Raw genomic sequence first — 12,226 nt, 5'->3', positions numbered from 1 at the left:
ATTTATACCGGATATGTTTAATTTGCTAATTATTACAAAATATAATATTATATTACTTTATTAACAACAAAGAAATTTTGAAAAAACAATAAAAAAAAGAAATCCTCTCATCGTTCTCCTTCGTCTCATTTTAGGGATCTCTTGCTCTCTGCAACTGCCACTATCTCCTTTCCTTTGTCTTAACCAACAAGAAACACACACTCACACTCATATCTATACCTATCGATACTCACATTGTTTCTCTCTCTACAATTCCTTCTATCTCACTCACCAAAAAATAATCAAAGGACCATCACCATGTGAGCCTCTGACAATATTCTCTATCTTTCACACACACACACTTACTATTGATTGATTGTTTATATAATCATCATAGATAATAATGTCAGCTTCTTCTTCATCGAGAGTAAGAAGCAATTCACCATTCCACCACCACCGGAAACCGTCCAGTCCGTTTTCCTCATCTTCTTCATCGTCGTCGTTTAAGCAGCAGCAGCTCATTCCTCGATCCGGTAACGGTCACGGTTCCAGATCCACTCCTCGCTCGGACTCGATGTATTCCAAAGGAGGAGGTTACGGAGGCCGGTCGCCGGTTGGTTTTCTGTCACCGGATGAGCTTATTGGAGAACCGGTTGATAGTGTGCCGAGATCGGGACCGGGAGATAGCATTTCTGTGACGGTTCGGTTTAGGCCGTTGAGGTAGTTTGATTTTTAGTTGTGTTATTTGAATTTGATTTCCTAGGGTTTTGGATCTATACAGTATACACCTAGGGTTTTGAGAAATAATCAGGTGATATTTTGTGTGATGTGTTGTTGTTGACATTGTAGTGAACGAGAGTATCAGAGAGGAGATGAGATTGCTTGGTATCCGGATGGAGACAAGCTCGTGCGAAACGAGTATAATCCTGTCACTTCCTATGCATTTGGTATGGTTTTGGCTTTATATGTTATTAATCGAGGAGAGAGACGAGGATGCAATGATTAAGTTGAATATTTGATAGTTGTTTATTATTATGTGATGACATTGCAGATAGAGTTTTTGGACCATCTGCTGTTACTCAGGAAGTGTATGAAGTGGCTGCTCGTCCTGTTGTGAAGACGGCCATGGAAGGAGTAAACGGTGCGGTAAAAGCATATCAAATTAAATAAGTCAATTGTATAATGACTTGATTGTTTGTTAACTGTTTTTGATCCACAATGGATTGAATGAATGCTAAGTTGAGTGTGCTAATGTATGACTTCTGGTGCAGGCACTGTGTTTGCTTATGGCGTTACAAGTAGTGGGAAGACACATACAATGCATGTAAGAGAAGTTTATACCCGGGTTATGTTAATAGTGTTTAATGATTTTCAAAGTTATATATTAAATGATTTTATCTTAAAGAGGACTGCTAGTAGATAATTCATTAGTCATTTGGAAGTCTTTGTTAGTGATGTGAGTGGCATCTAGTTATCTGAAATATGAGGTAGTTAGTAGTAAAGGACATACTGGAAATTGGAATTATGCTGCTACTGTTGATATCAGTATACAAGTACTAGCAAACTAATCTAGTGCATTATCTGCCTTTTGTAACTAATAAAGCTTACAGTTAAGTAGTTAACTGTTATAGTTCTTTGGTTGCATTCTGTAAGCTTCTTCGGTTAGACTATCAGGGGTGCTGATTTGTTTGGTTGATTTCATTGGAATACATAAGGAAATGCTGATTTGATTTGATATGGAAGAAATATGATGAAATTATCAATTAATCATGACTTTCAGTCATCTCTTCAGTTAGTCTTGCCGTCTTGGTTTATATGTATGTGTGTGTATTTTCTCACAAGTCTTTCAATTATTTTTCAGGGTGATCACCATTCTCCTGGAATAATACCATTGGCCATAAAGGATGTTTTCAGCATTATACAGGATGTAAGTGTTTCACACAGCCTTATCTTTGGTATTTGAATGCATGTTAATTACATAGTTTGATATATTATCTATGGGCTCAGTATTATGATGGGAGTGGGACAGCCACTCTTGCCTGGCGGCATGTTCTTTGACTGTTTATTGTCGATTAATTGATGCCTCTCTTACAATTATGCATCGCCTTCTATACACACGCACACACGTGTGCCAGAGTGTGCATCTAATATCCGTATTGAGTTGTGCCGCACATGGTTTATTATTGATGTTTCAGGAGCATAGTTTATGAGTATAAATTCTTTATGTATTTGCATTGCAGACTCCAGGAAGGGAGTTCTTGTTGCGCGTGTCATATCTAGAGATCTACAATGAGGTTAGTGACACTGCTTAGATGATTGCTTATGAACTAATCAATACAAATATGCATTATATTTAACTTCTGACGGCCAGTATTGTCACCATATTATTTATTTATGCTACTTGTGCCAGGTGATCAATGATTTGCTTGATCCAACTGGACAAAATCTCAGGATTCGAGAAGACGCACAGGTTTCTGCAGTAACTATGCATTTGATTTCCGGTTTTTAAATGCTTCTTCATTGGCTTTTTGTTATCCCTTTTGAACTCAATGGCAGTGTTTTAAGAAAATATTTTTAGGTTTCTCAAGCGTCCACCTAGGTGTTAAGCATCCACTTAGCACTTCAACTAGTCAACACCACTTAATCGTCAAATTAGTTGCAATAGTTAAGTGGAACTTAATCAGCCTTTTGAACTAGTGCTTATCTATCTAATTTTCTCCCTCTGGTGGGCTTCATTCTAATCTTTTTATTTGTATTTGTGTTGGTAAAACAAAACTATTAACTTAAAAAAGTTATTCCAATATGTTTAGGTAATCTAAAATAAGTTTATTAATATATTCAAATTGATTCTTATGCTTGCCTGAATTTGTTTTGGTGATCGAGTTCTATGGTGGGCACTGGGGACTTTTGAAGCCCCTCCACTTTGTTGTCCCGCTATGGTTCGAAGCCCCTTTAACGCCCCATTGCGTGTATGCACAATGGGGCGTTAAAGTAGAGTGGTCCCACCAAAACACCCCCTTACCACCGGTCTTCACAACAACTCCCCACACCGCCCCTAAGCTGCCCATAGCGAGGAGTCTTAGTGCGTATGTACGTTTTCCTGATCATGTTATCTGTTCGTTCATAGGGTACATATGTGGAGGGTATAAAGGAAGAGGTTGTCTTATCACCTGGACATGCTCTTTCTTTCATTGCTGCTGGTGAAGGTACTGCTGAAATCTGTATTAGACTGTGCTCTCATGTTTGTGCATGTATATGCTCATGTAATCTCTAGCTTATTTTGTCTATTTTTTGTTGCAGAACACCGCCATGTTGGTTCAAATAATTTTAATCTGCTCAGTAGCCGTAGTCACACTATATTTACTCTGGTATGTATTTAATAATATCTAGCTTATTCTTTTGTTTCAAGCTGTACTTGTGTTTATTCTTTCTTTATTTTCAGCTTCTCAGTATTCAGATAGATATGTGTTAGCCTTTATGTTGATTTCAAATGCCTGATGTTATTTTTTAGTTCCATTATTGGCAATTTATATTCTCGAGTTAAGACTGCATGTGCCAACAAGTTACTTGCTTTAATGATAGTCGTTGTGACTACCATTTACCATTTATCTCTAATATAAATTTGGATGGACAGATGATTGAAAGCAGCGCTCATGGTGACGAGTACGATGGAGTTGTCTTTTCTCAACTTGTATGAACAATTTTTCTTAACATCCTTTACATAATTTTATTGTTTTTATAGTTTACTTATCATTTTTTTTAATATTTGTTCCAGAATCTGATTGATCTTGCCGGATCAGAGAGCTCAAAAACTGAAACAACTGGACTAAGGAGGAAGGAAGGGTCTTACATAAACAAAAGCCTTCTAACCCTTGGAACTGTAAGTCATTATATATTCTTTACTGATGTGTTTGGCCATTCTTCTGTTATTCTAACTCTGTTATTGATAATGTTATCGGAGTTATTTGATTTTTTTTTAATTTGGAAATTTATGCTACTACAGGTAATTGGAAAGCTTAGTGAGGGGAAGGCATCTCATGTGCCATATAGAGATTCCAAGCTTACCCGACTACTGCAGTCTTCATTGAGTGGCCATGGGCATGTTTCGGTTAGTTTAAATAAACGCCTAAATGTCTTCCCTGATAAATTGCCAATTTTATAAAATTTTAAATTTTTTTAAATTTACTTCTTTTCCTGCTAGCTTATATGCACCATAACTCCAGCTTCTAGTAATATGGAGGAGACACATAATACCTTGAAATTTGCAAGCAGGGCAAAGCGTGTTGAAATCTATGCTTCTCGGAATAAGGTTTGCAATGAAGTAGTATTCTATTATTTTTTTACAAATTTAAAATTATAAAACTAAGCTGACAGTTGTATGCTATTGAAACGCTCATTTTCAGATTATTGATGAAAAGTCTCTTATTAAGAAGTACCAACGAGAAATATCAGTTCTTAAACAAGAGCTTGATCAGCTCAGAAGGGGGATGCTTATTGGTGTTAATCCTGAGGAGATAATGAGCTTAAAGCAAAAGGTATTTTTTTTTATGTTTGGGATACTTTTTCTGGCAGCGACCTATGTATTCAACTTTTTTCATTATGGGCTACACATATATTGAAACTACTTTACACGCCACTTAAGTATGCATCAGTTTCTTATATACCAACTTGCAAAAAAACATGGCAGGTGATGAATTGTTGAAAATACCCTTCTTTATTTTAATAACACAAATGATTCGATGTACAAAAAGTAAGGTATTTTATTGTTTTTCTCTTTTTACAATGTTTTGGCATGCTTTTGGTCGGGTTTGGTTTTTGATGAAACTGCATAAACTATTAAACTATACATACGTTGGTTGGGGGAAGGGATCTATATCTGTATTCTAGTAAATATATAATTAGGTTTTATATGGTTATACCAATTCTGGCAAAAAAACATTACGAATGTGCCTGTATTTGGAAAAAAGACAAAAATGCTCTTCTAAAAAGTTATGTTCTTTTCGCTATACAAAATTCTGGCATGTTTTAGGCCTAACTAAAATATATAGACAGTGAGTAGGAGATCGGTTTCTTAAAGTTTGCGCTGTGCATTTTTCAATTTACCGAGTGGTATATACCTATATATTTAATAGTTAGAAGAAGGGCAAGTAAAGATGCAATCACGGTTGGAGGAAGAGGAAGAAGCCAAGGCAGCTCTAATGAGTAGAATTCAAAGGCTCACAAAGCTAATACTTGTTTCCTCAAAAAATACAATTCCTGGATTAACAGATGGATCTGCTCATCAACGCAGTTTATCTGCAAATGAGGATAATGTAAGTTACATAGTTTCAATATTTAATTAATATACCTTTTCCTTCTATCAGATTATGGTTTTTAAAACATTAAATAACTGCATATGTGTCTTGCCTGTGACTTGTGCAACATTTTGTATGAAACCTGAATTTCTTTATTTTAGCTGGTTAACTTTTTCTGTCCCCCTTTTTTCCTTTAGTTTTATAAGTAGGTAATTTATTATATGGGATTACAAAAGCTATATTATTTGAAATAATGTTTTTCGGAATACAGCTGGTTTAAGACGTTAAGAGCTTGCAACTTACAAGCATTTAGATACACTTTGGATCACTTTTGACACAATACATTTTTAATCGTCATTTAAGTTTAACCCGAATCTATTAAAATGTTTCTGTTCTGGATGTTTGATTGCATATTGACTTATGAGACTTGACTTTAATGACCTTTTTTTTATTTGCTTATATTTCAGAATGGTTCTATGCTCTTGCAAAGTGAGAATCTAAACGATTCCCCATCAGAAATATCTTACGAACACAAACACAGAAGAAATTCCAGCAATTTATCAGCAGCAGGTAGCACCATCACAGAATCTACTCCAGTGGGTGACCTTATTAATGGTTCTGCTGGTGATGCAAAACTGCCAACAGTATGTTTCAAGGCTCTTTTTTTGTGCATAGTTATTTAATAATCATTAATGTTCAGTTTGTACTGTTTAGTGCTTCACAAAATGCCTATGTTGGATATGGCCAAGCTTCACCTTAACCCCAAATTACACTTCAAAAGTTTGCTTTTTTTTTGTCTGAAAAATTTTTTAATGCAATAAGAACATATTTTTACACGCAGTTTGGTTTCAATCCAATGTATGCGCCAAATCTTTTAGGACTAATTATCTTGTGTACACATTGTAAATTGTATTATCCAAGTTATCTTTCTATACAATTAATACGTACCATATGATTTGCTTTGTACATGTATGCACCTTCAAATTGTTTGGTGTGTTGGTGCATGCTTTGGAGACCGTTCAGTATGCAAATTGTTTGGGTTCAAAAACTATGATTCTTTTGTTCTTCAAGTATATTAATCTGGTATGAATACTCTTTTTCTTGTTATAGGGTGTAATCTCGATAGATGAGATGGACCTTCTGGTGGAGCAAGTTAAAATGCTTGCAGGAGAGATAGCATTCAGTTCAAGTACAATGAAACGTTTAGTAGAGCAGTCTGCAAACGATCCCGAGATCTCAAAAACACAAGTATTGTTTGCTTTTACATCTGAATTTTACATGCTTTATATTCAAGCCATGAAATTTGTTCTTTAAGTTTCATGCCTTACACTTAATGTATGGTTACAACTTACAAGTAATTGTATAAATTGTCTAGGTATTATAAATTAAGGGTAATAGCTAATAAGTGCTTATTATAATGACATTTATTATAATGACATTTACCTTAGAAGTGCTTATGAAGTATAAAGGAGATAAATGACTTTTTAAATTTTTATGAGGATGGGATATAACCAAGATTTCTATGCTAATTAAAAGTATATATGTTTCCACAGATAGAAAACTTGGAAAAAGAAATAGAAGAAAAAAGAAGGCAAATGAGGGTATTGGAAAAACAGATTATTGCAAGCAATGAAGCTTCAATTTCTAACACATCATTGGCTGATATGCAACAGGTAGTTTCTTTTTTCCATTTACTATGTAAATTCTCATTTCTGTTATTTTGGTATTTGCAAGCTTGTGATTTTTTATGTATTTGATTTTGTTTACAAGTTCATTAACATGTATGGCTGGTTGTTTTATAGACAATGATGAGATTGATGACGCAATGTGACGAAAAAGGGTTTGAGCTTGAGGTCTGCATGCTTATATCATTTATTATTTTGTTCTGATTGAATTATAATTTTCTTAATAAAATCTTTCATATTTATAGATCAAGACAGCAGACAATCGCATTCTCCAAGAACAATTACAGAACAAGGTATATATAAATATGTTTAATGCCACATGTGGCCTTTTTATTTGTGTTTATTTATCACATTTGGTTTGAAACATTACTAAAGTTGGCTTTAAAGTTATGTTACACATCATTGAACTATAAACAACACCTTCTTATCTTTTCTACACCTCAATACTTACACAGTTAACACATGTTTTCTTATTTTGACATTTTTTGAAACATATTGCAGTGTTCTGAAAACAAGGAGCTTCAAGAGAGAATAACATTGCTTGAACAACAACTGTCTGCAGCCCAGAGCGAGAAAGCCATGTCATCATCTGGACATCATGGATCTGATGAACTAAAAAAGAAAATTCAGATTCAGGTAATTTATCTCCATACGGTCGTGTTGACCTAAAACTCTTTATGGTCCAAAATATTCTATGGCAATTAAGGGGGTTGCGGCGCAGCTTGTTGTGTGGTTTTTGAGTAATGAAAAAAAATATACTAATTATAATATATATTAATATTGGTTACTTGATTATTGTGCAACAAAGTTGTTTTTTGTTTTTTTAAGTTTTAATTTCACTCTTAATACTTTAAATAATATACGCCTTTAACCTGTTTATTTTCATTCAGTGTGATTTTTCTCTGACAACTTTCCTTAACGTTAAAAAGAAAATTGAATACACGGTTGTCTTTAAGTTACTTCTCTCAGCATTTCGGTATATATTGTTGAAAAAGGATTTATATTCAAAATAGAGCACCGTGAAGAACCCGATTCCGACCGAACAACATTGATACCAGTATCGGTATTAACAGGATCGGTACTGGTATTTGTTATTCTGGTTTCTGACATATGTAAAGCACGCGTTGATATTCTTTTGGCGTATCAAGACTTAATTTTTTTGGTTTTCTATTCATTTGCTATAGCGAGTGCTTGTACTGTAAAGAACCAAACCGATGCCAACCGAATTCCCGCCGCGTCGTGCCCCCGGGGGGGTCCAAGTTTTATTATTACAAAATTTCAATATATATTATTAAAAGTACAGTTAAGTGACTTTCAGTCTGTTCGGTTTTAGACTAATTTTGATTCTACCTGTTTGACCCGCTTGTGATAAGACATAACCCAAATAGACCAATTCAAAATTCAACAGTAAATGGGTTTGTGGGTCAAAAGTTTGTTTCTCACATGAGTAAACCTTACAATCTACCATATAGTGATATTAATTGTTTTCTTGATTTTTATAGTTAAGATTTCAGGCTCTAGTTTCATGTCTAAAGAATGAGAAACTAATTTCAGGCTCTAATTTGTAATTTAACCTCTTTAATTTTCATTTTTTGGCAGGAATTTCAGAATGAGAAACTAAAGCTTGAGCAAGTTCAGCTTCTAGAAGAAAACAGTGGATTATTAGTACAAAATCAAAAACTATCAGAAGAGGCTTCATACGCAAAAGAATTAGCATCCGCAGCAGCTATTGAACTAAAAAACTTAGCCAATGAAGTCACCAAACTTTCATTTCAAAACACAAAACTGGTAAACGAATTAGCAGCTGCTCGTAGCAATAACCGCCCAAAATCGGGTCGAAATGGTCGGATTATACCGGGTCGGGTCAACGATGAGTTTGACTTGGAAGATGTAAAAACGGTGCTGCAGGCAAGGAAGCAACGAGAAGCGAGTCTCGAGGCTGCATTGGCGGAGAAAGAAAATATTGAAAATGAATATAGGAAAAAAGTTGAAGAATTAAAGAAAAAAGAAGCGGTTTTGGAAAATGATTTGGCAAACATGTGGGTTCATGTTGCTCAGTTGAAGAAAGAGGTTAATGGAACAAATATTAACAGTGTTGAAGAAAATGACAATGTGAATGAAGTGAAATTAGATAATGGTGGTTTCAATAATTCTGTTGTTAAAGAAAATGACAATGTGCCAAAGGAAGAGCCCCTTGTTGCTCGCTTGAAGGTAATTCGTTATTTTGAGCTATCTTATAATCTTGTGCTAAATAGTTTGTTAATGTTTTCTATGATTGTTTGCTAATTATGGTTCCAACAAATATTATCTTTTCTAAATCTTTGAAACTCACGGGACCCTTGTGAGGAGACCCTTATGTTGAAACCCTATTGCGCTGGGCACATGGCCTTTAGAGGTGTTTGCATTTGGGGAAAGTTACTAAAATAACTATGTTGATCATTGACTTTGACAAAATAACGCTTGACTTTTTTGTTTATTTAAATATCATTTGAATTTCATATTTAAATTAAGAAAATGGTTCAAGATGGAAGTCTGCTGTAATGACACACGTCGCCCTCTGGTTGATCGGCAACTTTAAAAGTCATGTTAATCTCAGCCAAATGGCTATTTGTTGGCTTTCCTTGACATTTGAGGACTGTTTTGATGAGCTTGTTAAAGTTTAAGGAATTCATTAATTTAGATTAAGTTTCATACTTGTGGTCTTCAGGCTCGAATGCAAGAAATGAAGGAGAAGGAACTCATTTACAATAACCACAACGATGCGAATTCTCATGTATGTAAAGTATGTTTTGAATCGCCAACTACAACAATGCTTCTTCCTTGCCGCCATTTTAGTTGTAAGTTCCTTCAAATTTTCCCAATCATATTTCAAACATGTTTATTTCACAATTTGTTAAAGTTGAACGCATTATGTTTATCATACCACGATATCTTAAATTTTTTGCAGTGTGTAAATCTTGCTCGGTTGCATGTTCTGAGTGTCCAATTTGCCGGACAAAGATTGCTGATAGAATTTTTGCTTTCACCTCTTGATATGCAAATACCTTCTATTAAAATGAAGGTATGCATCATATCTCTTGTTTCATAATTCTGAAATATATGATCACTGTTCTGTTGTCATTTTTTTGTAATCTTACTTCCAAAATTCACAAAAAAGAACACAAAATTTAAGCTACCAATTGACCATATAACTTTCAAAAGTTGATAGAAGTTTGTGTATATATAACTGAATAAGTGTAAATGTTTGTCCTTTAGGTTAGCAAATTTCATTTTTCATCCTTAAACTAAGGAAATAACATAAATCATCCACTATGTCCAGTAAATTACAGTCCTTTCCTTTCTGCTAACGGACTTTAGCATTTTCAGTTAGATCCATTTATGTGCCTTGCATTGCATATGAATGTAGTTTTGTCATTTTTTGTTAAAAACATATGTGGTGAAAGAGAGGGGTAGAAGTGGGTAAAATGACTAAATTACCAAGGCGCATGGCTGGGTTAACCGAAAAATATATGTTGCTTTGTTTTTTTAATCATAATTCTATTTCATTGTAGTTATGTATTAACATTATGGAATTTTTACATATTCCCCCTTCCTAAACCTTTGAAATTACATATTTCCCCAAAATACAAGTTTTTAATGCACAATGTACAATGCTCTTTAAGCATGGTTTGGGGAAATATGTAATTTCAAAGTTTAGGAAGGGGAAATATGTAAATGCCCCTACTAATACTTTATAACCTGTTATATATAAAGTAATTATATGATTTTGATATGTGTTTTATATGTTGCAGGAATCATCCATCATTCACCTGCTGGTTATGTTTTGTGTTACATAGCGGGTGCCATTCTTTGATTGGTCAAATCATATACAAGTATTGAAAATGTATAGTACCATTTTCCATCTTATTAGTCTTCTTAAATGGATTGTAAATTAGAAAATTATAAGAATAACTAAAAATAGAGTCTTGTTTGATTTTCTATTTTCATGTATAAAAGAAAATCTACAACCAAAATGGCCTTGTTGACCATAGGGCATAAACAAGCAAATGGCCGTCAGTCCGTCACATATCATCGAAACTCCGGTTTTTGGATTTTTAAAAGCGTTCGGTTTCGGTTTTTTTGGTTTATCTTGCTATTTGAGCTTGAAAATTTGAGGCCGAAAAGAAAGTTAGGTATAAATAATTTTGTTGATTGTTAACTAACAGAATATTATATATTTAGCCAAAAGTATTTGAGTTACATATTAAATTCTTATAAATTACTTAAAATTTGGTTCAGTTTTTTCAGGGTTTACTACATACAAAACCAAAACCAAATCGTTAGTTCAGTTTTAAGAAAAACATAAAACCGAACAGTCGGTTTTTGTTTCGGTTTTTTCAGTTTCGAATCGATTTTTTTGGTTTCATGCTCTGCTACCAAAAGTTGCAGGATCTACCTCAATTAGCTACGTTTAGTTACGTTGGGGAAATGATAAATCGAAAAATAATTATATGAGCCTTTTTTATTCGAATTGTTTTGACTTTTGACAGATAATCCAACCCGTTTATGTAGCAACCTCTCGTGGCTTATTAAACAAATTCTATCGATCTGTAGAGGACAATAGGACAAGTGCAATTTAATAATTTATCCTTAAAAAGACATGTATGCAAAGAAAACGTATCTTTGGAATAAGATTTATCCAAACAAGATCAATAAATAAACAACTTGAAAAGGAGTACATATCCAAAAGTACCTTCAAACATTTTTGGTCCTCGCAGAAGCCCATGCTTTCCCATGCCAACTTTTGTATTCGTGTTATAATACATTTACACACATGTGCATATGAATGCATGTACACATTAATTTTAAGGTTTTGACATAATTGCATTTGTTTTTATAATTCAAATACCCTTTTTTTTCTCTATTTCTACATAAATCATATTGTTTTGTAAACGGACAGGACGTCGAAGCGGTAGCTTGAACGCACCCACGCTAACAAATCAGTTGAAAAGAGAAGATAGGGGTATGCAACGATGGTTTTTAACTTGGTTCGCTTCCATTTTCATCACTTCATTTGATTCGCTCTAAACAGAGCTATTCATTTAATTCTAGTGCCTCTAGTATTTGACTATAACCGGAAAGTGACACTTACAGTCCAATGTTTAACTGTTTGATGATTTTATTAGTTGCCAAATGACCAAATCTATAATATTAAACAAACATTTGTATCATTGTATTTGACAGATGTATTATAACACGCATTAATAATTTTTGCCTATAATAACTATG

At 34.0% G+C, this 12,226-nt stretch overlaps 1 protein-coding gene across 1 annotated transcript; it reads left to right on the top strand.

Moving 5' to 3' along the window:
• Positions 1 to 382: 382 nt before the first annotated feature.
• LOC143601411 (kinesin-like protein KIN-7D, mitochondrial) lies at positions 383 to 10,857 on the top strand. Its single transcript, XM_077078831.1, has 25 exons — positions 383 to 699; positions 829 to 926; positions 1,031 to 1,120; positions 1,251 to 1,303; positions 1,841 to 1,906; positions 2,220 to 2,273; positions 2,390 to 2,449; positions 3,107 to 3,185; positions 3,280 to 3,347; positions 3,614 to 3,670; positions 3,755 to 3,859; positions 3,983 to 4,087; positions 4,181 to 4,288; positions 4,383 to 4,514; positions 5,112 to 5,291; positions 5,741 to 5,917; positions 6,384 to 6,521; positions 6,827 to 6,946; positions 7,076 to 7,126; positions 7,204 to 7,251; positions 7,460 to 7,594; positions 8,558 to 9,169; positions 9,666 to 9,795; positions 9,906 to 10,019; positions 10,750 to 10,857. Exons 1-24 carry the CDS (start codon positions 383 to 385, stop codon positions 9,989 to 9,991), a joined length of 3,069 nt encoding a protein of 1,022 aa, XP_076934946.1. The 3' UTR covers positions 9,992 to 10,019; positions 10,750 to 10,857.
• Positions 10,858 to 12,226: the final 1,369 nt, after the last annotated feature.

This window comes from Bidens hawaiensis, unplaced genomic scaffold (genome assembly GCF_021521415.1).
Source record: "Bidens hawaiensis isolate Kalapana, Puna unplaced genomic scaffold, B.hawaiensis_p1.1 tig00001960_1, whole genome shotgun sequence".
Classification (NCBI taxonomy): domain Eukaryota; kingdom Viridiplantae; phylum Streptophyta; class Magnoliopsida; order Asterales; family Asteraceae; genus Bidens; species Bidens hawaiensis.
This window is presented reverse-complemented; position numbering and strand designations above follow the sequence as displayed.

Coding starts and splice junctions, on each gene's coding strand:
- LOC143601411 (XM_077078831.1), top strand. CDS start 383: ATGTCAGCTTCTTCTTCATCGAGAGTAAGAAGCAATTCACCATTCCAC. Junction 7,127..7,203: donor AAAAAGGGTTTGAGCTTGAG/GTCTGCATGCTT, acceptor TCATATTTATAG/ATCAAGACAGCAGACAATCG. Junction 7,252..7,459: donor AAGAACAATTACAGAACAAG/GTATATATAAAT, acceptor AACATATTGCAG/TGTTCTGAAAACAAGGAGCT.